General features: G+C 38.6%; 4 protein-coding genes across 4 annotated transcripts; 2 read left to right on the top strand and 2 right to left on the bottom strand.

Annotated features, from left to right (window-relative positions):
* Positions 1-3,994: 3,994 nt before the first annotated feature.
* LOC140013580 (uncharacterized) lies at positions 3,995-4,762 on the bottom strand. The gene has a single exon (XM_072062918.1). The coding sequence runs from the start codon at positions 4,760-4,762 to the stop codon at positions 3,995-3,997; it is 768 nt and encodes a 255-aa protein (XP_071919019.1).
* Positions 4,763-4,765: 3 nt separating this feature from the next.
* Positions 4,766-9,938, bottom strand: LOC140013579 (uncharacterized). Its single transcript, XM_072062917.1, has 2 exons — positions 8,763-9,938; positions 4,766-8,680 (listed from the first exon to the last, which is right to left on the bottom strand). The coding sequence occupies exons 1-2, from the start codon at positions 9,936-9,938 to the stop codon at positions 4,766-4,768; spliced, it is 5,091 nt and encodes a 1,696-aa protein (XP_071919018.1).
* A 7,166-nt stretch (positions 9,939-17,104) lies between these two features.
* On the top strand, positions 17,105-19,412 carry LOC140004074 (uncharacterized). The gene is made up of 2 exons (XM_027229126.2): positions 17,105-17,705; positions 18,489-19,412. The coding sequence occupies exons 1-2, from the start codon at positions 17,130-17,132 to the stop codon at positions 19,215-19,217; spliced, it is 1,305 nt and encodes a 434-aa protein (XP_027084927.1). The 5' UTR covers positions 17,105-17,129; the 3' UTR covers positions 19,218-19,412.
* Positions 19,413-22,607: 3,195 nt separating this feature from the next.
* LOC113706996 (17.3 kDa class II heat shock protein-like) lies at positions 22,608-23,488 on the top strand. The gene has a single exon (XM_027229138.2). The coding sequence runs from the start codon at positions 22,807-22,809 to the stop codon at positions 23,275-23,277; it is 471 nt and encodes a 156-aa protein (XP_027084939.1). The 5' UTR covers positions 22,608-22,806; the 3' UTR covers positions 23,278-23,488.
* Positions 23,489-26,394: the final 2,906 nt, after the last annotated feature.

The following is a 26,394-nucleotide window of genomic DNA, read 5'->3' as shown; positions in this document are numbered from 1 at the left end:
GTTTAAAGGCAAAAGCAGGTACTCAAAGTCAAAGCAGAGAAGGATAAAGAGGGCATCTCGTGCTCAAGCGACCCAAAATCCGGATGGCGAAATTGGACAACCACGAAAATTTTCAAGTCAAGACAATGGCGTATTTGACACCATCGGAGTTAAACTTCACTTGCGGGAAGAGACTTATCTTGCAGCATTTATATCTTGCTGGCTCTGTGTCTTTGCTTTACCAGATGAGGACCTCCATTATATTAGACCATCTACTTTCAAAATGGCTAGTATGATGGCTGCCGGTCGTAAGACTTGCCTTACTGTTCCTGTCCTGCTAAATATATACCGTGGGCTTGGCAAGATTTTAAACTCAGCTACCCCAGGGTGTGCACGTGCGGCTTTTCCGGTGCACTACGTATATGCTTGGTTAGCGAGTTATTTCTCTACCCATTATTCGACTCCAAATACCATGCCTGGACCCACCATGGCCAACTATTTTGGAGAGGGTGGCGCACGATACTTTGATGAAAATAGTGCTCGCGACCTCATTCATCAGGGAGACAAAGCAACTTGGGGAATCACTTCTCTTGTGAAGAATCGCAATGAACTTTTTATTGACAATGGCAAATTAGCGAATCTCGAACTAAGTTATTTTGTAAGCGCCTGCTCAAATTACTTAGTTTCGCATGCTGAAGGGGATTTCCTTGTTGAGCCATACAGTCCATACAGATTTGCGCGACAATTCGGATTTTATCAAGTTCCTCCACAGGAACTCGGAGCAGATGTTCGTTCCACAAGTCATGACTTGAGCAGAATACTCTGGCGCACTGCCATTCGTAGTAAAACAGAGTCAAAAGTACTTTTTCCTAGCTATCCTTTGAATGCTAGCAAACACACATCTTCAGGCTTTCAAACATGGTGGGCTATGGTGCATGATGATCATCTCCTCAAAGGGCGTAATGTTTTGATTAAGAGTATCCAATCAAATGGGGAGCAGAAGAAGTCGAAAGAGAAGGAACTTGCAAATCTGAACAATGCTTCCAAGGTTGGCAATAGTCTTGAGATGAAGCAAAAGACTATGAGAAGCGAGAAGGAGATTTTGACGAGTTCAAACAACAAGACTACTTCCCCTGAGGACCTTACTCCTAATGAAGGATTTTCGAAGGGTACTTCATTTCATCTTCCTTTAAACATTGTGGAAGCTGTTGATCATGATTCTTGCGATTCACATGAGAAGAAGAGGAGCGAACCTTTTAATGAGGAGGATGAGCAATCCACCAGTACGGACCAGCATTGGAAGCGCAAGAAGTCCAAGGTAATGACTCTCCCCTTGGATGACATTGGTTTAGATCCTAAGGAACTTTTTAAAGACATTCCAGATATATCCGTGCCCGGTATAAGCCGTGCCAATATTGTAAGGACCCTCCTTGCCTTCTTTAATCTAGCATTTGAAATTTGCTTGTTAATTTCATATTCATGCTTTGTCTCACAACGTTTTTCCCTACAGTTGGATGATCAAGACTTGATCTTCATTGATGATGGAGAACCAAGTCAAGTATCAGTTGAAGGACCTACTGCATTTGAACTTTTGGCCAAACAAGTGGTCAGTTCTACCCCAAAAAAGGGTGCAAGTGAGAATTCCAAAAAGGCAGTAGATGATGAAAATGTGACTCAGCAAATCATGGCACAGAAGGCGGAGCATATGACTTCACCGGCCAAAAGGAAACTCAAAGTTTTTGATCCACCATCGTGGCCAAGGGCACCTCGAGTATCTGAATTTTGCCCCCAAAATGTGATCTCAACATGCCGCCGAGACTACATCCAAATGTTGTGGAATAACTTGAGGGTGATGATATCTCAAACAGCCTTGGAGCGCATGCCAGCTCTTGAAATGAAAGCCAACGAGATCATGGAGGAAATGCAAAGCTTCAATGCCACAGATATCTCAAATTTGCAAGGCCTTTTAAAGGCTTTCTTTGCAAATGCAGCTCGTTACGTTGCAGTGAAATCTTCTCTTTCAAATAAAATTCCAGCTGAATCATATGATGAGTTGCTTTCTACGGCCACCCAACATCTTAGAGACGCTCAGAGTAAGGAGAGACAACAGGCGGAGAAGATCTCAACACACATGTTGAAGCTTAAGGAGATCGATCGCGAGGAAGTAGAGTTGAGGAAGCGACTTGAGTTCTTGGATACTCACAGGAAGGAGACGCTTTCACTGTTACGAGAAGAACAAGATGATCTTACCCGAGTGCAAGGCGTGATGGTCGACTTACAAAGCGAAGTTCGAAAGATTGAGAATTCTCCACCCCTACTTGCTGAGGAGAGTCAAACTTTGGACAAGATGCAAGCATTACTTGAAAACAACCGAAAGGAGCTGTCGTCATTTGAATTCTAGGAATAGTTGTCATCTTTTATTTTGTTTTAAATTTCATCTCTTGTTAATTACTCAAAGCGTGCAGCTATGAGTACAAGCACTTCATAATGAAACTTTTTTCTTTTCATCACATTCTTGCAGACGTCCTCGTCTTTACTTACTCTTTCGATAGTCACCATTTTAGGCTATCAACCATAGTATGAACAATTCTATCTTTGCATAATTTTGATCATACTTGAAAAGATAATTATCCAAATAATTTGGTAATCTGAATAATACACTTTCAAGTATATGTCACAAAATAATTCGAATTGTCTTAAAGATGAACGTTCTCTTTTTTTTTTTTTTGTCAAAAGAATCATCCGGACAAATACTTTAGTTTTATAGGGTTGTAACTGAATTAGAAGTTGTCCTCTAAGCTGCCTACGTATCCCAAAAGGGAATCAAGTCACACGTAGTTCCTACCGTTCACAGTTTAAACTCTTGCGGGTCAGGAGTATCCTTTTGTTTACCACCTTAGATTTGGTGGAGTGTTTCAGCAGTTTAACCACGTGCTACACTATTGGTGGTTGTTATCCACAGTTTTAGCTCATGCGGGTCTGGAGCAACAGGCAGTTTAGACTCATGCGTCGCGGAGTACTTCACTTTTTTTTTTTATGGCATGTATAGCTTCACGAATTTTCCATTTATAGGACCAACTTTTACGCCATCTTTGTCCACCAATTTGTACGCGCCATTCGTGTAGACTTCTCGAACGATGTACGGCCCATCCCATTTAGAGACGAATTTGTCTTTAGTGCGATGAGTCATAACTATTGGTTTTCGAACGACAAGTACCATGTCCCCGACTTGAAAGGAGCGACGCCGGACTTTCTTATTGAAAGCTCTAGAGAGACGGGCTTGATAGCATTCCAAATTTTGTTGGGCCTCCAATCTCTTTTCATCCAAAGCTTCCAATTCTTCAAGGCGCAGGCGAACATTTTCTTCCTCCGTGAGCCCTTCTTGGATAGCAATTCTCAAAGAAGGAATTTGTTGCTCAAGGGGCAGAACAGCTTCTACGCCATAGACTAAGGCATATGGTGTGGCTTGCGTTGGAGTTCGATATGTGGTGCGGTAAGCCCAAAGAGCTTCGCCTATCTTTTCGTGCCAATCTTTCTTTGATTTGGCCACCACTTTCTTCAACAAGTTGCACAAAGTTTTGTTGAATGCCTCGGCGAGACCATTGGCGGGGGCATTATACATGGATGACTTGCGTTGTTTGAGATGAAACTTCTCACACAACTTATCCATCAAGCTATTGGAGAAGGATTTCCCGTTATCAGTTATAATGTATCGGGGAACTCCATAACGGTAAATAATATTCACACGAATAAAGTTCACCACATCTTCTTTTCTAACTTGCTTGAGCGGTATGGCTTCAGCCCATTTAGAAAAGTAGTCGGTCGCAGCCAATATATATAAATGTTGACCGGACGACTTTGGTAATGGCCCCACAACATCAAGACCCCAAGCATCGAAAGGCCAAGAAGCAACGATCGGGTGTAACGGCTCAGGTGGTTGATGAATGTAATTTGCATGAAACTGGCAAGCTTGACATCTTTGAGCATATTCTATGCAATCTTTGACCATAGTAGGTCAATAGTAGCCCATCCTTTTAATCCGAAAATGTAACTTGGGACCAGACTGGTGAGCTCCACATATTCCAGAATGTGCCTCGTGCATCGCCCGATATGCCTCGTCTTCGCTCAGACAGCGCAACAGTACACTTTCAAATGATTTTCGGTACAGTGTGTCCTTGTACAAGATAAAACGAGGGGCACGACGACGGATGTCAGATCTCCTGCGTTGTTCCTCAGGTAATTTTTGATACTTGAGATAATCAACGAGGGGTTGTCTCCAATCTTCTTTGTCAATTTCATAGGTTGAGACCACATGAGCGTCGCCTCCTTCAATACCTTCATCATCAATTAATGATGGGACTACCCACTTTTGGCATACACGAACTTGTATCTCATGATCCGGCATAGCAAGTGAAGAGGCTAGCACAGCTAATGCATCAGCTTGCTTATTTTCCCTTCTAGGAACATGCTTAATACTTGCACCTCCAAGCCGCTTCATAAGTCGCGTTGCATATTTGTGATACGGAATTAACTCGGACTTTTTGACTTCATAACTCCCCAAGAGTTGGTTGACCACCAATAGAGAATCACCATAGATTTGAATGTCCAACTGTTCCATGTCGACAGCTATTTCAAGTCCGAGTATGAGCGCTTGGTACTCAGCGACATTGTTTGAACAATGTTGACTTAGAGTAAAGGAGTATAGCAATATCCCTCCATCAGGAGTTATGAATACAATCCCTGCTCCAACTCCATGACGATGAGCCGCACCATCAAAATACATCTTTCATGGTGGACGAATCTCAATAAGGAGTACATCCTCATCTGGTAGGTCATCACTTAGTTCCCATTCAGCAGGTATAGGGTGATCAGCAAGAAAATCTGCCAGAACTTGTCCTTTCACAGCTTTCTGAGGCACATAAATAATCTCAAACTGTTGTAGCTGAAGATACCATCTAGCTAGACGGTCAGACAGCACTGGCCTGCTCATCACATATTTTATAGGATTCGCCTTGGAAATGAGCCTCACACTATGCGCTTGAAAGTAGTGCTTTAACTTCTGTATTGCAAAAATAAGGGCTAAACACAACTTTTCAATTGGCGAGTAATTCAGTTCGTTGGGGGTCATCATTCTGCTTAAATAATAAAGTGCAACCTCCTTTCCTTCATTATTTTCTTGAGCGAGCAATGCCCCCACCGACCGTTCTTGGGCAGCAATATAAAGGAGTAATGGCTTTCCATGAATAGGTGCAGCCAACACAGGTGCTTTCATAAGATAAGACTTAATGCTATTGAATGCATTACTACATGCCTCATCCCATTGAAATGGCATATCTTTCTTCATCAAGCGACTAAATGGTTGACACTTTCCTGCTAAATTTGAGATAAATCTCCTCAGATAAACTAATCGCCCTTGAAGACTTTTCAATTCATGAATGTCACGAGGTTCAGGCATCCTCAATATAGCATCAATTTTGGCCTGATCAATTTCAATGCTTCGATGGCGAACCACAAAACCAAGAAACTTCCCCGACGTGACTCCAAATGCACACTTGAGAGGGTTCATTTTGAGTTGATATCTTCTCAACCGATTGAAAACTTGTCTCAAATCCTCCAAGTGATTACTCCTTTTTTTTGATTTCACAACTAAATCATCCACATAGCACTCGATATTCTTATGAAGCATGTCGTCAAAGATACTTTGCATTGCTCTTTGATATGTGGCACCAGCATTTTTGAGACCAAAGGGAATCACTTTATAACAATAAATACCCTTAGGAGTACGAAATGCAGTGAGCTCCTCATCCTCCGGTGCCAATCGAATTTGATTATATCCAGAAGAGCCATCCATAAATGACAAAACTTCATGCCCAGTAGTTGCATCAATCATGAGTTCAGTGATCGGTAAAGGAAAGTCATCTTTGGGACAAGCATTGTTAACATCCCTGAAATCGACGCAGATGCGGATTTGTCCATTTTTCTTTCGCACAGGCACGATACTCGAAATCCATGTGGGATATTTAACTTCACGAATAAACCCGGCTTCAATGAGTTTATTGACTTCCATTTCGATCAACGGAATCAAATCAGGTCTAAATCGCCGTTGTGCTTGTTTCACAGGTCGAACTCCCTTTTTAACAGCTAAATGGTGGACGGCCACTTTTGGATCTAAACCCGGCATTTCTTTATAAGTCCATGCAAAGACATCTTGATATTCCCGCAAGAGTTCAATATATGCCTTCTCTTCGTGAGGACTCAATGAAGCACTTATGTATATTGGACGCGGGTCCTCTGAAATATCAAGATTGATCTCCTTTAGATCATCCACCGTAGCCTTAACACCTTCCTCCAATTCAGGTGGAGCGTCTTCAGCATCATCTTTTTCTTCAGGCGAGTCACCGTCAATTATGGTTATATGATTGCATGAAACAACACTCTCTTCATCATCCTCTTTTGGTCTTGTGTATACCACGGTATGCTCCCTGACCCTCAATTCAGTCCCACACTTTATTACAAGGTCTGTGCATCTTCTCATTCTCGAAGGAATGATGCTACCAAATTTATGAGGACAATCAGAAGGTTCTTCAAGATTTTGCAATGACTTTGCCATTTTTCCTTTACTCTTATGAGAGTTTTGAGATTTTTGTCTTTTTTGTGGTCCTAATCTCTTAAAAACTGATACCCGTGGAATTTTATTCTCCTTTTCATGAAAAGATTGAGATTTACCAACTATTTGAGAAGACTCATCCTCTACAGCAATATATTGGCTACTAACTCTATTGATCTTGATGCGGATTGGTGTAGGAGAGGAGTAGCCAATGTCAAATTTGGGATTTTCAACGGCGTATCCCTTTTCCTTCAACATCTTTTGGGTAGGATTCAACCCATGAATCATGTCACTGGTAGATTGACGGGATGAAACATTTAACACCGCAGATTCTTTGAGATCGTATCCAGCTTTAGCGAGAAGCTTATAAGCGATAGGATCAAAACCTTCTTTAGTTCTTGACTTTGGTATGGTGTCTTGTTCAACTTCAGATTCTTTGCTTAAAAAGTTAGACATTTTAAGTTGAGAAGATGACGCCCTTCTTGTATCAAGATGAGCTATCGGAAGAGTCAAATCTTTTAGAGTTTCATGCTGAATTGCAGGTGACTGTCCATGTTCCACTCTTGATTTGGGAGGGCAACGAAAGACAACTGATTCATTGTTTGGCAATGAAACATCAGTTTCTTCATGAACTTCCTCTTTTGATTTCGAAGTCATCACTTTCTCCCCTTTTGCATTTGGAGATTCAGGGTTCTGGATTTTATCCGCAGATAGAGGTAGTTCAGTTTTATCCTTCGCAATGTGCCTTTTGATGTAAAATTTGGCATCTGCGATATATGCTTCCGCCTCAGTGAAAGGATTATCATCAGCTTTCACACTTCTTGCCACCCCGTTTTGACAGTACTTGAAGCATTGATGAAGAGTTGAAGGTACAACTCCATTTTCATAAATCCAGGGCCTTCCCAACAATACATTGTATGTTGTTTTAGCATCTATCACATACAATAGTGCTCTGGACGTCATGTCATCAATGACTATCTCCAAATTTAGTGATCCAAGAGCTCTTTGCCCTCCTTGATTGAAACCTTGAATCATCAGTCGGCTATTGGAGAGTTCATCAACCGGGATACCAAGCTCCTTCAGAGTTTTTAAAGGGAGAATATTGACTGCGGAACCTCCATCTATCAACATTCTATTCACTTTTTGCTCCTTTGCATAACCAGTCACAAACAAAGGACGGTTATGCGGTGTTGACCCAAGCAACAAGTCTTCACTAGTAAAAGTGATACTTGTGACATTCACCTCTTCATTGCTGGTAGGCACACGACCTTCTTCATTGCCAATGGACGCACGGGCCATCTCACAGAGAGATTCGCGAGCATTATCGTTTTGTTCCTCGATATGATCTACTCGCGTTGTGTGACTTGCGACCACATCAACATCAAAGAATTCTTTTGGCAAAAATTCTTTTAAAATGATAGGAGTTCGCGACTTTTGCTTGAAGATTCGACCTCCTTGAAGATTACGACAGTCATTAGTTTTCTTCACGTCCTTCTCTTTTTTCTTCCAGATCACCATACTTCTTGTTAAGACCTTGCTCGCCTTACTGGATGGATAAGACTTTCGCCTCCTTCTTCGCGTGACTAGAGTCCACCCTTCATCATCCGCATCAGGCTGTAGCGCCTTTTCATTTTCATATACATGTTCCTGAAGAGTTGAATGAGTACCTTCTTGTTTGATTTCTATAGGATCAAGTGATCCAAATTGAATTATTGGCAATATAGGCACCATGACCCTTTCATCCTCCATGGACTGCAGGGAACCAATGGACGTTTGATTCACACTCGCCTTGTCTTCTTCAAGGAGAATTTTTCCTTGTCTTGCCAACTCCATTATTTTGTCTTTGAAGATAAAGCATTTTTGAATGGGATGCCCGACCAATCGGTGATACTTACAGTAATTTGGATCGTCAGTATTCCTAGCCTCATCGGGTCGCTTCATCTCAGGAAGCGTGATCAAGTTTATACTTAACAGATCATCAAACATATCAGAGACATCAGAATCAAGAAAAGGGTATTCCTTATCCTGCATCTCCTTGAGAGTTGGTTTCCTCTTTCCTTGTTCTTGTTTGCATTGATCTTGTTGTCTTCTCTCCTGGCAGTTTTGGGAACAACCTTAAAGAGCGTTACACTTGTAGCCATAGCCTCCTTCTTTTCATTCTTAAATGGTGGCTTGCCCCCTTTCCTCGCTTCTTGTCTCTCTTTGGCCTTGTGAGGGTCAGGAACTGGCGGTTCTTGCCATCAAGATTAATCTCCAACTTATGGGCTTTTGTGGACAATTCATCAAATGTTTCTGGTTGTACACCTTGTAAGATGTATCTAAGTCCCCAGTGCATACCTTGAATGCACATCTCGATCGCAGAAGATTCAGAAATACGATCTTTGCAATTTAAGCTTAGATTCCTCCAACGGTCGATAAAATCAATGACAGGTTCACTCTTCCATTGATGTGTATTAGAGAGTTCAGTCATGCTGACAGTTCTCTTTGTGCTATAGAAGCGACTAAGAAATTCATGCTCTAGCTGCTCCCAACTGTCAATGGTTCCAGACTCCAGATCCGTGTACCAATCAAAGGCATTACCCTTCAGCGAGCGAACAAACTGCTTAACGAGCAAGTCACCATCAGTGCCCGCATTGTTACAAGTTTCCACGAAGTGTGCTATATGTTGCTTAGGGTTGCCCTTGCCATCAAATTGTTGAAATTTTGGAGGTTGATACCCCACAGGCATTTTCAAACTTTCCACTCTAGCGGTGTAAGGTTTGGTGTAACCACTATATGACTTGGTACCTCCACCAATCTTGTCCTTGATTGTGCCCTCGATAAACTCCTTCAGATTATCAACATGAATAGTGCCATCAGGGGAGATTGAAAATTCCTTTGTGGCTTGTGACTTCGCATCCTCTTTCTCCTTCTCCCTTGATGATGAGTCACCTTCATCTGGCGTTTTGGATTTCTGTTTGGACATACTAAGGCTACTTTCACCTATATTTTCCACCATAGCCATTAGTTTGACTATTTTAGTATCTTGACTTTGAGCATGCACTACTAGCCCTTCGACAATTTTGACTAGATTCGAAATCTGATCTTCCACAGTAGTGGTGTTAGTTATCATGACGGGCATCACCACAGAGGCAGCCGAATCACTTGGGCTATCAATAGATTCATCATGGGCTCCTTTCTTATTGGGAAGCATCTTGAAGTTTGCTTCTTCAGTTACAACGTTCGCCTTGGCCTTCTCTGCTAACTTCTTGGCCTTACTCCTTGTCAGAGGTGCAGTATACTGCGTCTCTTGAGTGGTTGAGACATCAGCAACTAAACCTTCGAGAGAAAAGTTCACCTTCTTGAACTCCATTGAATTTTGAGACTGGTAAGTTGTTGGAAGAAAAGAGATGAGAGGCAGAGATGGTCCCACTGGGCGTGCCAGAAATTTGTAAGCACAAATTTTGTTGCCTGAAATAAAAGACAAGAAAACTCGCACAAATATCAAATTGATTAAATCAAATAATAAGCGGGTTACAATCTCTGAAAATTCTTGAATCAAAGAAATTAATCCCCTGATTCTTTTCTTCGAATAGCTTCAATTGAAGGGTCGAAAAGACTTGTTCTCCAATCGACAGGGTGCTTCCTACAATTTTGGCATAGAAAACAATTGATTTGATGATGGCGTCAAACACTTGGAACTTCAAGTCTTCAACACCGATAACAGGAGGATTTGTTTGATTCGAATTGGACTTGGATTTGAGGAAGAAAGCTCTTGAGAAAATTTGACAGAGTTTCTCCGAAAGTTAGGGATTTTTCTTATGTGTCCCTTTGCCTTGAGGGAAAACCTCTATTTATAGCCAAAATATGTAGGGTAGATCTTCAAAAAAACTCTCAGAATCTTCCTGCATTTTGGATCACTTGTTACCCAAGAAATCCATTTAACTTGGGCTTAAATATTGGGCCAACCCAGATAGTCCACTGTGAATTAATAAATCAATTAATTCACTCCAACTTAAACGGACATTATGGATTTAATTTGATTTAATAGCCCATATAATATTGACCCGATTTGCCAGTCCAAAAACATGATGGACTTCTATAATTTAATTTAATTTAATTTAATCAAGATCGATTTAGTTTAAATAAATCTTGACTAAAATAAATTAAATAAATTTTCTTTGTCTACACCGTCGTTGATCATAAATCTATGACAAATCTATGCGTATTGTGACAAATTAATATCGACAGTTATGAGTGAATCGATTGCACAGGCTGAATACAAACAACAGATTGTTTGATATTGTATTCAGGGCCGCTAAAATATGTCATACCAATCAACTGTCTTCATTAGAGCCACATTTTAGGCATTTGAACTGGTGGCCAGTTCATTCCGCGTTCATCAAGGAGGTGAACATGAAGATGCTAAACGAATTGAGTTAATCTAAGTTGGTGGGGGAGGAAGGTAATTGAAAGCATGCACGGTATAATTATAATATCACTTCCAAATTTTGCTCTTGGAAGAAAATTAGTAGGCCTAGCTACTTAGCATATTACGCAACATGGAATTGCAACTGTATCTGGAGGCGTTATACTGGCTTCTCTTGAATCCGGACTGCCCAGTATTCATGAAAAAAGGTTACTCAATCATCCACAATTTCTTGGGATTTTAATTACTTACTTAATCTAGGGCAATTGCTCAAAGAAATTAAAGCCCGGAGGCTTGAAATCAGTGGTGCACAAGATGTCTTTCGTTCAAGCATGGCAACGATTGATTTACAAGAGTAAGTCTTAGTCGCAAGGGCCACAATATAGAAAACCACACAGTGGCTCTGTTTCTGCTGTCGATCTTCCTCCACTTAGCAATTGTCACACTAGCGGCTGCTCATTTCACATCAATCCATATGCTATACCCCAAAGGCTAAAGGCCGCAAAAAAATAAAACGAAGCACGGATTGGACGGAAATCATACTTCTCTATGGTGTTTGGGCTGTTAGTGGGATGCTGGTTATCGCAATTGTTCACAAGAGGCTCAAGAAGAAAACCTCGGGATTCAGGCTCAGCTGCTGATGCCCACAGCAATCCTTAGATAGATATAGATATTAGTAGTTGTTGCTGTTGACTTGATACTGCTGCTGCTCATGTGTAGTGCTTAGTAGCTTTCCCAACAAATCTTCATTTTCAAAGAGTTGTTTGTTGAAGCCGAAAATTCTTCTCACAATATCTAATTGGAAAGCCCGGATAAAATGGTTCAAGCATTGGGTGCATGGTCGTATAACCACCAGAACTGGTTGAACCCATGCTTGATGGACCAATAATTGGCTATATACTGGTCATGTATCTCTGAGAGCCTTTGACTGGAACCAAAAAAGGTCGGAGGAGGGTTGTCTTCTTTGAGTATCCATTGAGGTATGATTAATTAGTTGTCCTGCTAGAGTTAAAAGAGTTAGACTAGCCAGAATCATCTTCTATGACTAATGTGTTTAGGGGTCGAATTCACCTATTAAAGTCAGTTAATAGGGAGGAGAATGAGTGAAATTGATGGCCTCATTAGCTGCCAAACTCTTTTTACCAGCGTGCGTGGTTAAGTTAGCTCAATATTGCGGCTGACTTTCAAGATTTCTTGTTACTCTTTTAGGCTGCTAGTGGCATGGTATGGACTTTGGGTTGCATTGTCTTGGAGGTGTAAACCAAGACTTTTCCACCAAAAGGCAAAAGTATTTGTCCGAAGCATGGTATCAAAGGATTCAATTGCCATATTTCTTTCTTGTTTCGTCCCATATAGTAATACATTTTGCACTCTTCAATCTTCTTGCTTTCGGTTTGATTCATCTTTCGATCAAATTTTTATTCCATAACAAAAAAAATTAAAATTTTCATTTGTAAAGCTTAAAATTTTACTTGTACAAAAAAGAAAATAAAAATAAATTAAAAAAGGTGAAACTGAACTGCATGCAATCAGTCAGCTTGAGGCAATTTTGACTAAACATCCATCAATAAACACTTGCGTCCTGTACTTAAAGGGGGAGGGGAAAAAGCTAATAATAAGGATAAAAGGAAAAATAGGCAAGAAAAGAAGTAATCAGCATGAAAAATGATAACTAAATAATTCTAAGAAGTGGATAATAAATTCTACCTCCCGCAATAAAATCATAACTAATAATTACTAATCTAACAAAAGACATCCTTATGCAAATTATTGACATTTTACAAAAAAAAAAATATTACTTGTGAATTTTCAGTGGTGCGATAAAGTATTCTATTGTTGTCAATAACCTCTGCTGCTGCTGCTGCTGCTGCTGCTGTTGTCAAGGGACTGAAGGAGAGAGCAAGATCACTGCACCATGTCCAAGAAACATCGAAGAATTGGATATGTAGTGATATCTGCGCATTTAGTAATCCAGAAATATGTTTACAAATTTTTTTTTTGAAGGCCATCATTGATCATAATAAATCTAGACAAATTAATCTACGGGTGTTCTGACACATTAATTAATATCAACAGTTATGAGTTGACCGATTGCATTTTGTAATTTCTGATTTCATTACGATGAATATAAAGAACAGACATTATTGTATTCTGGGCGGCCATGAGAGCATGTCATATCCAATTAACTGCCTTCGTTTCGATTAGGGAAGCAACATTTTAGGCGCTGCTCCATCAAGGCATAATTTTCACATGAACCAGTAGGCATTTGAACTGGTGGCCAGTTCATTCCGGGTCCGCCAAGAAGGTGAACATGAAGATGCTCATCCCCTGGTCCATCATTAATCACAGGACAGAACTCTGGAGCGAGCCATACCTCACAGATATTCTTGTTTGCAACAAGCTTTGCAGAATGAAGAAGGCGGTCCGACAATTTGAAGATGCCACTCCTCGGTCCGACAACATTAGCAGGAATTTCCTTGCCAAATAATCAGCCGGGACAGCGGCAGCTTTGGAGAATGGCAGTTTCTTTCTCGGTCTGCATCCATTAATTCTGCGAGAAATTTCTAAAATTATGATTAATTTTAAAAAAATTCTACAAAGGGGCATTTTGAGTGTGGGGTTCCGTCCAAGGGATCTTCGCATTCAGCAAATGAGAGCTCCCTCAACTCGCATTTGCTGAATGCGAAGTCTCTTGAATTTTCCTCCAACGAAATCCAAAAAAAAAAAGAAAAAAGAAAACCAGACCTCGCATTTATGAAATGCGAGGTCAGTTACCTCGCATCTCTTAAATGCGAGGTCACTGTGCTCAAACCGCAGACCGCAGAATGCGATCTCATCTCAAAGCTCAGACCGCAGAATTCTGGCGTGATGCCAGGAAGGAGATGGCACGGGCGTGTTACTAGTGCTGCTTACACCTCCCATGTCCTTGGTCTTGTGGAGAAGGAATGTTCCAGACAGGATAGTCACAAAGCCACATACTTCAGAGACAATTTGCGATGCATTTTGATTGTCCCAGTCCTGCATGAAAAGTTTGAAAGTCAGCCTTTTGTTGGTCTGGTGGAAGCTCAATAATGGTGGACAACAACCGACGAGAAAGAAAGAGATTGAGGGATTTTGGGCAAATGGAGAAAGACGGATGCCGGACTTGAATGGAGCTAGCTACCAGAGATGGGTTCCCAAAGGGGAAGCTCTGCAATGGCCGAGAGCTTCCGATGCTTCCGATGACAGCTTCGGACGAGAAGAAATGCCGCCTTTCTGGTTTCGCCTGAGGAGAAACGCCGCACAGGCTAACAAAATTGCAGAGCTTTCGAGGAGAATTCCGACAGCTTCCGACGACAAAGCTGTGAATCTGATTTCCAAGATAATTTTGAGAGTGAGGAGGCTGCACGGAGAGAGTGAAGGGAGTGACGAACTGAAGAGAAATGCGAAACTGGGAAGTCTCATTGATTTCAGATTGAGTACCTCGCATTCATGAAATGCGAGGTACCTTAATCTCGCATTCTTCTAATGCGAGCTGAGTAAGCTCGCATTTGACTTAGCTCGCATTTGCAGAATGCGAGCTTTTTTTTCTTTTTTTTCTGAAAACACTTACCTCGCATTTCACAAATGCGAGGTACTTGAACTCGCATTTCACAAATGCGAAGATCACAAGTCTGGAACCAGCTCCACAAATTACCCCCTTTGTAGAATAACTTTTTTCTTTCATCACAATTTAAGAATTTTCTCTTAATTCTGCTCCTCTTGGAAGAAAATTAGAAGGCCTAGCTATTTAGCATATTACGCAGCTTGGAATTGCAACTATGCATGGAGGAGTTACACTAGCATCCATTAATTAGGTACAAGGAAATTAAAGCACGGAGACTTGAATGAAATCAGTGGTGCACAGGATCAGGGATGTAAATGGTTCGAGCATGGAAACGATTGATTTACAAGAGCACAGCTTAGTTGCATAGGCCATAACTCAGAGAACCACAAACTAGTACAAACCGTAAAAAAATTATATATCCAATAATCAGCCTCCTGAACCTATAACATCTTCCCTTCCCGTCAATGGTTCAAATTTATTCACTTCTTCTTTCTTGACGTCATATTTGTTTGGGGTTTTCTTATTGATCACGTTCGAACCAAACACCATGTCTTTCCTGGTCCTTCACGATCAACGGTTTTCGTTGAATTCTTTTCGCCGATCACATTCTTCTTCTGCTTTTCTACTACCCCGTCAGACAGATCCGCCAGTGGAGTCAAAAGTCACAGACACGCCAATATTTAAGATAGGGCAAATTCCACTTTAGCCGCCTGTGGTTTAGCCTTTTTTTTTTTTTTACATAACCCCTCTATGGTTTCAAAAATTATATATAACCCCCTCATAGTTTGGATTAAAGTGTCAAAGTGACGGGAATGATCATTCGTAACGGAGTCACCTAAAATGTTAAAATACCCTTATGTAAAGTTGAAAATTATTTATTAACCAAGGGGGGTTATGTGTATATTTTGAAAACTATAAAGGAATTATATGATAAAGTATTAAACCATAAAGGGGTTATATAATAAAATATAAAAATCATACCGGATTAGCGCGCCATGTATTTATAAGGGTAATTACGACATTTCTAGAAGTTCCGTTACGAATGACTATTTTCGTCGGTTTGACACTTTAATCCAAACCATGAGGGGTTATATATAGCTTTTGAAATTATAGGAGGATTATGTAAAAAAATACTAAACCACAGGAAGGTAAAATATAATTTGCCCTTTAAGATATTTTAATTAGTGGTCACTTTTCATGTGGGACGGATCCTCACATTCATCCCACTGAAGGGCTTTGTGCCCCACTAAAAATTTTTGTGCCTCATTTGCATTCTGGTAAAGCCGGTTACAATTCAAATTGTCCTCTCCCCCTACTTAAGGCCGGGCTTTGTGCCTCACTTTAAGAGACTTTGCATGCTTGAAAAATCTAGTCACAATTCAAACTGTTCACACTTGATTGTATTCAGACTTTAGATATGACTCCCGTACAGGTTTTAAATATGACTCCCGTTCAACATGGCACTTTGCTCAATAGATTCTACAAGTTCTCAGATTTTAAATGTAGTTTGTACGAGCTCTGAACTCAAGATCTAATATGGCATTAATCTTGCAAGTTCTAGAGGTGCAGCACTGGTCCTAGACTCGTCCTTACCAGAGACCACAGAAAGGTTTGCTTTGATATTTTTTTGTAATGTCCCGAGCTCACTGGCTAGTCCAATTACTTTTTGAGCTGAAATCATGAGTTTAAAATAATTAATCCAAAATTATTCGGTATGCATGGCCCCAAGTTATATTTCAATTCAATTTCCTTCCCACTTCCATTGTGGACGGATCCTCGCATTAGCTTTTTTTTTTTTTTTTTTTATCAATTCTTCTCCGCTCCCTAGCCCCACTTTCATCGCCAATCACGGGCACATGATATAGAATTTTCTCAATTCTTCTCAAACAGGTCCTTTATGACTCAGAAGTGTTCTCAATTCTTCATAGCCACCAGAAGTGTTCTTGCCAAGAAACCTTTTATGACTCAGATTTTATCAACAAGGCAAAAATTTAAATTGTAAAGACGAGATAATGATATGTAATTCTAACTTAATTAACTTATAGGGCTCATATAAATGATAATTGAACATAATATCCACGTTATAAAAGATCTTTGTTTTATTCCATCCAGAACGTTTGCATGGATGATTGTTCCGCTCCTTCCCTCAGCACCTGATTCCGTTTCTCATGCGATGTACCGCCATTCTTTACTGAATTAAGACACTGTGAAATCCCAAATTTAAAGAAAATCCTTTGGACCGTACAAAGTCTTGAGATTACCATCAAGTCAACTAGGAGTCACCAGTATGTCCCCTGAAGCATCTCTGAAGCTGCCTTGAATACTGTGACAACGACCAGGATATATATTTATATTTACAAGAAAAGACCTGTGTCCTTGTCTCATTTCATATACGCGTCTTAAAAGAAAATCCTATGGAATTTACAAAGACTTGAGAAGACTACAACTCAATCGGGACTGCCACCCCATATATTGTAGTAATAAATCTTTTGCTGCGTCGTGAAACAACTTAGGTTAAGACCACAAAACAGGGGACTGGAGGGTGACAAATGGACAGGAGGCTTTGTGATGCAGCATTGGAAGGAGATGTTACCGCTCTTTGTCAGTTGCTTCAAGAAGATCCACTTGCTCTTGCTAAAGCTGCTTTGAAGTGCGAGGATAAGAATCCTCTTCACATAGCAGCAATATTGGGCCATGTAGATTTTGTAAAAGCAATCTTACAAGTTGATTTTGCTTATCTTATGTGTTTGGCCCGTGATCAAGATGGCAGAAACCCTTTACATCTTGCTGCCATGTATGGCAGATTGGAAATCTTGCAAGGGCTACTTGATGCAGGATCTCAAGCCAATTCTGCTCATTCTATGTGTTTGGCCCGTGATCGAGATGGCAGAAACCCTTTGCATCTTGCTGCCATGTATGGAAGAGTGGCAGTCTTGCAGGTATTTCAAGCAGCTCTAGAGAAGACAGACGGCGGGGGAACCATTTTGCACCTCTGCGTCAAACACAATCAGCTGGAAGCATTGAAGACGCTTGTCGACATAGTAAAATATCCAGAGTTTGTGAATGCAAAAAATGAGGATGGCATGAACATATTGCACCTGGCCATAAACTATGAGCAACATGAGGTAAAAAAAATTTTTCTTTCTTTTTTCATTTTTTTATAGATAAGTTTTTTATTTCATTTTTTTCCCTTTTATCTTTTGTAATGCTTTTTGTTTTTCTAATTTTTGTTGAGAAGGATTTTGTGGTAAAAATGAACAATAACAAAGGTATAGCAATTATTCTCTTCCCTTTTTTTTTTTTGGGTCAAACAAGGATATAATATTATTCCCCGTCAAGCAAATTTCTTTTGTTCTTTCAATTTTACCTACTTTTTCATTTTGTTCTCCTTCTCTGGAAATTGATCACACCTAACCATCCAAGCACACGGAGACAAGACAGGCTAAGTTGAGTGCATAAATTGCACTAGTCCAGAAAAAAAGAAAAATGTTACATCTTCTTTTGGATTAAGAGTTACTCTGAAAGACAAAAATTCCAAGAAGCGATTTTCAGATACTAAGTAATAAAGTTTCCAATCTTTTCAAAACAAATTTTGAAACAGAAATTAGCATTAAATTTTTCTAAAACCTTTTCCAAGAACTGCACAGTTTTAACAAGTTTAAAATCACGTTGGCTTAATTGAAATTGTGATCCAGTTTTGTTTGGCGCAAAATTTTACTGCAGTGATCCCGAATGAAACTTTAAATTGCTAGCAATCTATTTTATCAAATCCAATCACATAAATACACAATTGGAAATTTGGCTACTTCTGACCTTAACGTGGTTAATTGGTCTAGTTTGTGTACTTGGTTATGAGTCCTTAATTAGCCAGTCTAACAAACAAGCTGAAAAAAAAAATTTGCATGCAGACTGTGAAGTACATATTGCAGAAGATCGGAGTAAAAGTGAATGCCAGGGACGCAAATGGAAAATCAGCGGTAGACGTCTTACGCGGACTTTGCAATATCAATTCGGAAATTGCACGATGTCTCAAAGTTGCTGCCGCCAAGACAAGCGACTTTTCTACAGGATTACAGGATTTAGTACGGGAGAATCGTAGTTGGATACAGGTGGCATGCTCAATTATTGCGACAATGGCTTTTCAGGCTGCAATTAGCCCTCCGGGAGGAGTTTGGCAAGACGACCTAATAGCAGATTCACATGGTAATCCACGCAGAGCAGGAGAAGCTGTAATGGCACACACCCATCCCCAGAGATATCAGCTTTTCGTTTCCTCAAGCCAAATATCCTTTCTGGCAGCTCTGTCGACAATCATCATCACCATCTGTGATTTTACTGGATGGCTGGCTCTGCTTCTGCTGTCGATGCTCCTCCACCTAGCAATTCTCGCACTGGCGACTGCTTATTTCACATCAATCCATATGCTATGCCCTAAAGGCCTCAAATCAAAACGAAGCACGCATTGGACGGAAACCATACTTCTCGAAGGTGTTTGGGCTGTTAGTGGGATACTGGTTATCGCAGTTGTTTGGAAGAGGCTCAAGAAGGAAACCGCAGTACAGCTTAATTATGTAGGAGAACCTCAACCTCAACCTCGGGATTCAGGCTCAGCTGCAGATGCCCACGGCAATCCTTAGTAGTAGTTGACTTGATACAGCTGCTGCTCATGTGTGGTGCTTGTTAGCTTTCCCAATGCCAATTGGACAATTAATAGTCACGCCAAGCAAGCAATTTGGTGTTGTGTGGTGTGGATTGCCTAAAAGTTGTCATTTTGCATTTAAACAGTGTAATGTAACGCCATTAATTAAAGTTTCAGGGTATCCATTTTACTACCACATATTAATTTCAAGTTTGAGCAATGAATAAATCAAACTCTGAATCCTATTCTCCATATACGGCCGTAATAAATTATCCTCTGTTTGGATTGTAATTTTTCTCCAAAAATTTTTTTAAAGTTTTCCATGAACACATTTATTAATTTTTTTTTACCTCACATATATCAAATCATTATAATATATTTTTTCTTCTGCACAAGATATAATAAATCATCGCATTCAAAACGTTTGTTTGTTGAAGTCGTAAATTCTTCTCACATGAGTTTGTTTGGATAGAGAGAATTTGGAAAAAAAAAATTTTGTCTCACAAATCCCAATCACCTTTTATCTTCCCAATTATCTTTTTATTTCACACACATCACATCACAAAAAGTGCAACAGTAAATATCTCAAATAAATCATCCAAATAAACTCTTATCCGAACAAACTCAATATCTAATTGGGAAGCCCGGATAAAATGGTTCAAGCATTGGGTGCATGGTCGTATAACCAGTAACCACCAGAACTGGTTGAACCCATGCTTGATGGACCAATAATTGGCTATATACTGGTCATGTATCTCTGAGAGTCTTTGACTGGAACCAAAAAAAGGTCGGAGGAGGGTTGTCTTCTTTGAGTATCCATTGAAGTTTGATTAATTAGTTGTCCTGCTAGAGTTAAAAGAGTTAGACTAGCCAGAATCATCTTCCATGACTAATGTGTTTAGGGGTCGAATTCACCTATTAAAGTCAGTTAATATGGAGGAGAATGAGTGAAATTGATGGCCTCATAAGCTGCCAAACTCTTTTTACCAGCGTGCGTAGTTAAGTTAGCTCAATATTGCAGCTGACTTTCAAGATTTCTTGTGCTCTTTTGGGCTGCTTGTGGTACAGTATGGTCTTTGGGCTGCATTGTCCTGGAGGCAGTAAACCAAGAGTTTTCCACCAAAAGTGTTGTCCGAAGCATGGTATCAAAGGATTCAATTGCCATATTTCTTTTCTTTGTTTCATCCCGTACAGGAATAAATTTTGTACTCTTTAATCTCTTGCTTTCGGTTTGGTTCATCTTTCGATCAAATTTTTATTCCATAACAAAAAAAAATTAAAATTTTCATTTGCAAAGTTTAAAATTTTACTTGTACAAAAAAGAAACTAAACTGCATGCAATCAATCAACTTTTGACAATTTTGACTAAGCATCCATCAATAAAAACTTGTGTCCCGTACTTAAGGGGGGGAAAAAGCTAAAAATAAGGAGAAAATGAAAAATAGGCAAGAAAAGAAATAATCAGCGTGCAAAATGAAAAGGCAAACATCCCTTGAGATTTTTAATAGTTACAAAAAACTCCCTTCAAAATTTAAAAATTACATATAATTTGCATACTTTTACTATTTATATAAGAGCAAATTATTTGAGCAGCCACTGAACTATTTGAATAGTCAAAATTTGGCCATTCAATTATTCATGGTATATTTTTACCCATTGAACTATTAAAAGTATAAACTTTGAGCCATTCCATTTGATTCCATTATTAATTCTGTCAAATATAAGGGTTCGCACGTTTCAAGAGATATACTATTAATAGTTGGACATGACAAAATTAACGGTAAAATTAGACGAAGTGATCCAAAATTTACACTTCTGATAGTTTAGTGGATACAAACGTATTATTAATAGTTGAGTGGCCAAAACTCAACTATTCAAAAAGTTTAGTGACTACTCGAATAAATTTCTCTTTATATGATAATATAGGTTCAATAAGTTAGATTTTTCTCAAAAATTCTGAATTACCCTTAGATACAAAATTAAAAGAGAAAAATACAATATCCTCTATCACCTTCTTCCACGCTATGTAGAAATCCATTATTCTAACTACCAATAATTACTCAAGCATAAACTCTAGTTACAAATTCAAGTAGCTGCTCAAAAGATTTCATATTGCATATATAACATCAATGTTTGTTACGAAAAAAAATTACACACACAAACACATCTTTTCACCCCATTGACAACTAATTTTATACCTTAAAATTAAATCTCATTGCCCCTAACACCTCTCCAATACAAGTTAGACCCTATTTGATAACCCAATTTAATACTTAAATTTAATGGATTTAGAAGTTAATATGATTAGATTTGTTTGATAATAAAAAATTAAACATCTAAATTTATTAAGTGGCATTGAATTTCCTATTTAAAACTTGCTCAAAAAAATAAGTGATAAGTTATTTACTTATCACTGAATGTGACATACACTCAAGTGTATCTAATTTAATATTTATCAATTCAATAACTTAATAAATTCAAATTTCATATTTTATATTTCAGTTTTCATATTTCAATTTTATCAAACGCATCCTGAATCTAATCAAGAACTACCATTACAGCACTCCTATATCCTTAAAAATATTAATATATAAGAAATAGATAATAAATTCTACCTCCACAATAAAATCATAACTATTAATTACAAATATAATAAAAGACATCCTTAAGAAAATTATTGACATTTTATAAAAAAATTCTTGATAATAGACAAAATATTATAAATTCCACATCTTTGGAGCTTCTTCTTATTTCAATCATCAATTTCATTATTTATTTCTCTATCATCGCAGATCTCTTCATTTTCTTCTATTTTGAAAAAAAATTTGCTCCCTCTATTAATTTTGTAATTTCAATTTGATAATATCCATAAAACTAAAGATAATAAAAAAATAACATATTTTGCTATGTTTGGATAGCAAATTTTTCTAGAAAAATTTTTCGCTTGCATCATAAATACATTTTTCAATTCATCTTTTTATATTTTCAATCACCTTTTTATTTCATATATTTCACATCACAAAAAGCGTTACAATAATTATTTCAAATAATACTCTATCCAAACAATGTGTATAATATCTTAGAAAGAGAGGAACAAAAATAAACGCAAGATAGAAATTAGGATTTTATAAATTTATTGCCTTAAAATGCGAATTGTTTACCAGTGAAGAGAATCAAGAGGTACTTTACTATTTTACGGGTGGTAAGTATAATTACATAAACCTAAGGAGAACCGGGTGAAATTGTTAGAAAAATCAAGAGGTTTCCGGAATTATCCCAAATGAAAAATGATTCCGCCACGTTCTGGGACCTGGTAGAACTTCAAACCCATTCAAAGCAGATCTTTCTAGAAGCCTTCCATTTCGTGGTTCCTTCTTCTTCTTTTCCCTTCTAGAAACTTCCAAATTCCAGTTTTCTACCCTCCGCCACCTATATATATCTGCCAGAGATATCGCTTCTACCATCACGACTGAGGCAAAAAGATTCCAGAAAAAACCACCAAATACGCAATCATTTTCAATCCCTTTCGGAATCAAAATTCTCAAAAAAGATATCCCCATCTCAAATCATCAAGCACGGAGAGAAAAATGGACGTCAGACTGCTGGGCTTAGACGCTCCACTGGTTAACGCCCTCCACCACCTAATTGACGCCGCGGATGATGGAGACAAGATTGCCAATGCACCCACAAGGACCTACGTCCGAGACGCCAAGGCCATGGCCGCCACCCCTGCCGACGTGAAGGAGTATCCCAATTCCTACGTGTTCGTTGTGGATATGCCCGGGTTGAAATCGGGGGACATCAAGGTTCAGGTGGAGGATGACAATGTGCTGGTTGTCAGCGGAGAGAGGAAGAGGGAAGAGGAGAAAGAAGGTGCCAGGTACGTGAGGATGGAGAGGAGGGTCGGCAAGTTCATGAGGAAATTCGTGCTGCCGGAGAACGCCAATACCGACGCAATTTCTGCTGTTTGCCAAGATGGGGTATTGACTGTCACCGTCCACAAATTGCCCCCTCCTGAGCCTAAGAAGCCCAAGGTTGTTGAGGTCAAGATTGTTTGAAGTTGGAAGGCCCAGCTTTACTGTTGAAAGATTTATCTTCTGTTTTGGATATGTAGTTATGTTCGGCTTCTAAGATCAGATTAGGAATTGTGCTGTACTACTGGAACATGACTTCATATGGATGATCATGTTTAGGTCTCTTGTTAACTTTCCTTGTTTTTCTGGGCTGAATTTTCAGCGGTGCAATAAAGTATTCTGTTGTTGCCAATAACCTGTGCTGCTGCTGTTGTCCTCTCGAATGGGAAGTCCTTGACAATTGAGACTATAATTCTTCTGGACAATTGATCTTAATTCGCTGTCTCAGAGAAAATCTGTGTTTTTGTCAAACCACTAATTCTATTCTAGTTTGTGGTTTTGTTAGTCGTCAAGAAACTGACCACCCTCAATTCTTTTACAGCATCCACTTGACTCCCCCGCAATTTTGACAAGGGGACTGACGGGGAGAGCAAGATCACTACACCAGTGTCCAAGAAACATCAAAGAAGTGGATAAGTAGTGATATCTGCGCAGTTAGTAATCCAGAAATACACACAAAATTTTTGAAGGCCGTCGTTGATCATAAATCTATGAGAAATCTATGCGTATTGTGACAAATTAATATCGACAGTTATGAGTGAATCGATTGCACAGGATGAATACAAACAACAGATTGTTTGATATTGTATTCAGGGCCGCTAAAATATGTCATACCAATCAACTGTCTTCATTAGAGCCACATTTTAGGCATTTGAACTGGTGGCCAGTTCATTCCGCGTCCATCAAGGAGGTGAACATGAAGATGCTAAACGAATTGAGTTAATCTAAGTTGGTGGGGGAGGATGGTAATTGAAAGCATGCATGGTATAATTATAATATCACTTCCAAATTTTGCTCTTGGAAGAAAATTAGTAGGCCTAGCTACTTAGCATATTACGCAACATGGAATTGCAACTGTATCTGGAGGCGTTATACTGGCTTCTCTTGAATCCGGACTGCCCAGTATTCATGAAAAAAGGTTACTCAATCATCCACAATTTCTTGGGATTTTAATTACTTACTTAATCTAGGGCAATTGCTCAAAGAAATTAAAGCCCGGAGGCTTGAAATCAGTGGTGCACAAGATGTCTTTCGTTCAAGCATGGCAACGATTGATTTACAAGAGTAAGTCTTAGTCGCAAGGGCCACAATATAGAAAACCACACAGTGGCTCTGTTTCTGCTGTCGATCTTCCTCCACTTAGCAATTGTCACACTAGCGGCTGCTCATTTCACATCAATCCATATGCTATACCCCAAAGGCTAAAGGCCGCAAAAAAATAAAACGAAGCACGGATTGGACGGAAATCATACTTCTCTATGGTGTTTGGGCTGTTAGTGGGATGCTGGTCATCGCAATTGTTCACAGGAGGCTCAAGAAGAAAACCTCGGGATTCAGGCTCAGCTGCTGATGCCCACAGCAATCCTTAGACAGATATAGATATTAGTAGTAGTAGTTGTTGTTGACTTGATACTGCTGCTGCTCATGTGTAGTGCTTAGTAGCTTTCCCAACAAATCTTCATTTTCAAAGAGTTGTTTGTTGAAGCCGAAAATTCTTCTCACAATATCTAATTGGACAAAAAGGTTCAAGCATTGGGTGCATGGTCGTATAACCACCAGAACTGGTTGAACCCATGCTTGATGGACCAATAATTGGCTATGTACTGGTCATGATAAATTATTCACTTATCACTGAATATGACATACACTCAAATGTCTTCAGATTTTAGATTTCAGTTTTCATACTTTAGTTTTATCAAAAGCATCTTTAGTCTAATCTAGAACTACCATTAATGCGCTCCTATATCCTTAAAAATATTAATATATAAGAAATAGATAATAAATTCTACCTCAACAATAAAATCATAACTAATAGTTACTAAAACGCAACGGATCTTCTGTCCCACACCCTGTGCCACTCTCTGTCCCACTTTTTATTATATTGCTATTTCTCATTCATAAACATCATGTTTTAATTCTTTTTTGCTTCCTTAAGATCCAATAACTATTAATTGAGTAATACACAAAATTTAACAAACTCAAAAAATCAAAATGCATAAAAAATGAGATTTTTTTATGAATTTTCTGCTGTATTTTTTAATTTTCTATTATATATTGCTTTTTTGAAATTCAGTAAAAAATAAATACAACAGTTTAAAAAAACCAATATATAATAGAAAATTAAAAAATGCAGCAGAAAATTCATAAAAAATCTCATTTTTTATGCATTTTGATTTTTTGAGTTTGTTAAATTTTTTGTATTACTAAATTAATAGTTATTGGATTTAAAGAAACAAAAAGGAACTAAAACATGATGTTTATGAAGGAGAAATGGCAATATAATAAAAAGTGGGACAGAGAATGGCACAGGGTGTGGGACAGAAGATCCGTTGCGAAGATCTTCTGTCCCACACCCTGTGACACTCTCTGTCTCACTTTTTATTATATTGCTATTTCTCCTTCACAAACATCATATTTTAATTCTTTTTTATTTTCTTATGATCCAATAACTATTAATTGAGTAAAAAATAAATACAACAACTTCAAAAAACTAATATATAATAGAAAATTAAAAAACACAGCAGAAAATTCATAAAAAATCTCATTTTTTTATGCATTTTGATTTTTTGAGTTTGTTAAATTTTGTGTATTACTCAATTAATAGTTATTGGATCATAAGCAAATAAAAAAGAATTAAAACATGATGTTTGTGAAGGAGAAATAGTAATATAATAAAAAGTGAGACAGAGAGTGGCATAGGATGTGGGACAGAAGATCCGTTTCACATCTTTGGAGTTTCTTGTTATTACAATCATTAATTTCATTCTTTATTTCTCTATCACCGCAGATCTCTTCATTTTCTTCTAGTTTGACAAATAATTTGCTCCCTCTGTTAATTTTGTAATTTCAATTTAATAATATCCATAAAACTAAAGATAATAAAAAAAGAACATAGCAGTATAATATCTTAGAAAGAGATTAACAAAAATAAACACAAGATAGAAAATTAGGATTTTTTTTTGGATATTATAAATTTATTGCCTTAAACTATGAATTGTTTACCGGTGAAGAGAATCAGAGGTACTTTACTATGTTAAGGTG

This window comes from Coffea arabica, chromosome 8c (genome assembly GCF_036785885.1).
Source record: "Coffea arabica cultivar ET-39 chromosome 8c, Coffea Arabica ET-39 HiFi, whole genome shotgun sequence".
In the NCBI taxonomy this organism is placed as follows: domain Eukaryota; kingdom Viridiplantae; phylum Streptophyta; class Magnoliopsida; order Gentianales; family Rubiaceae; genus Coffea; species Coffea arabica.
This window is presented reverse-complemented; position numbering and strand designations above follow the sequence as displayed.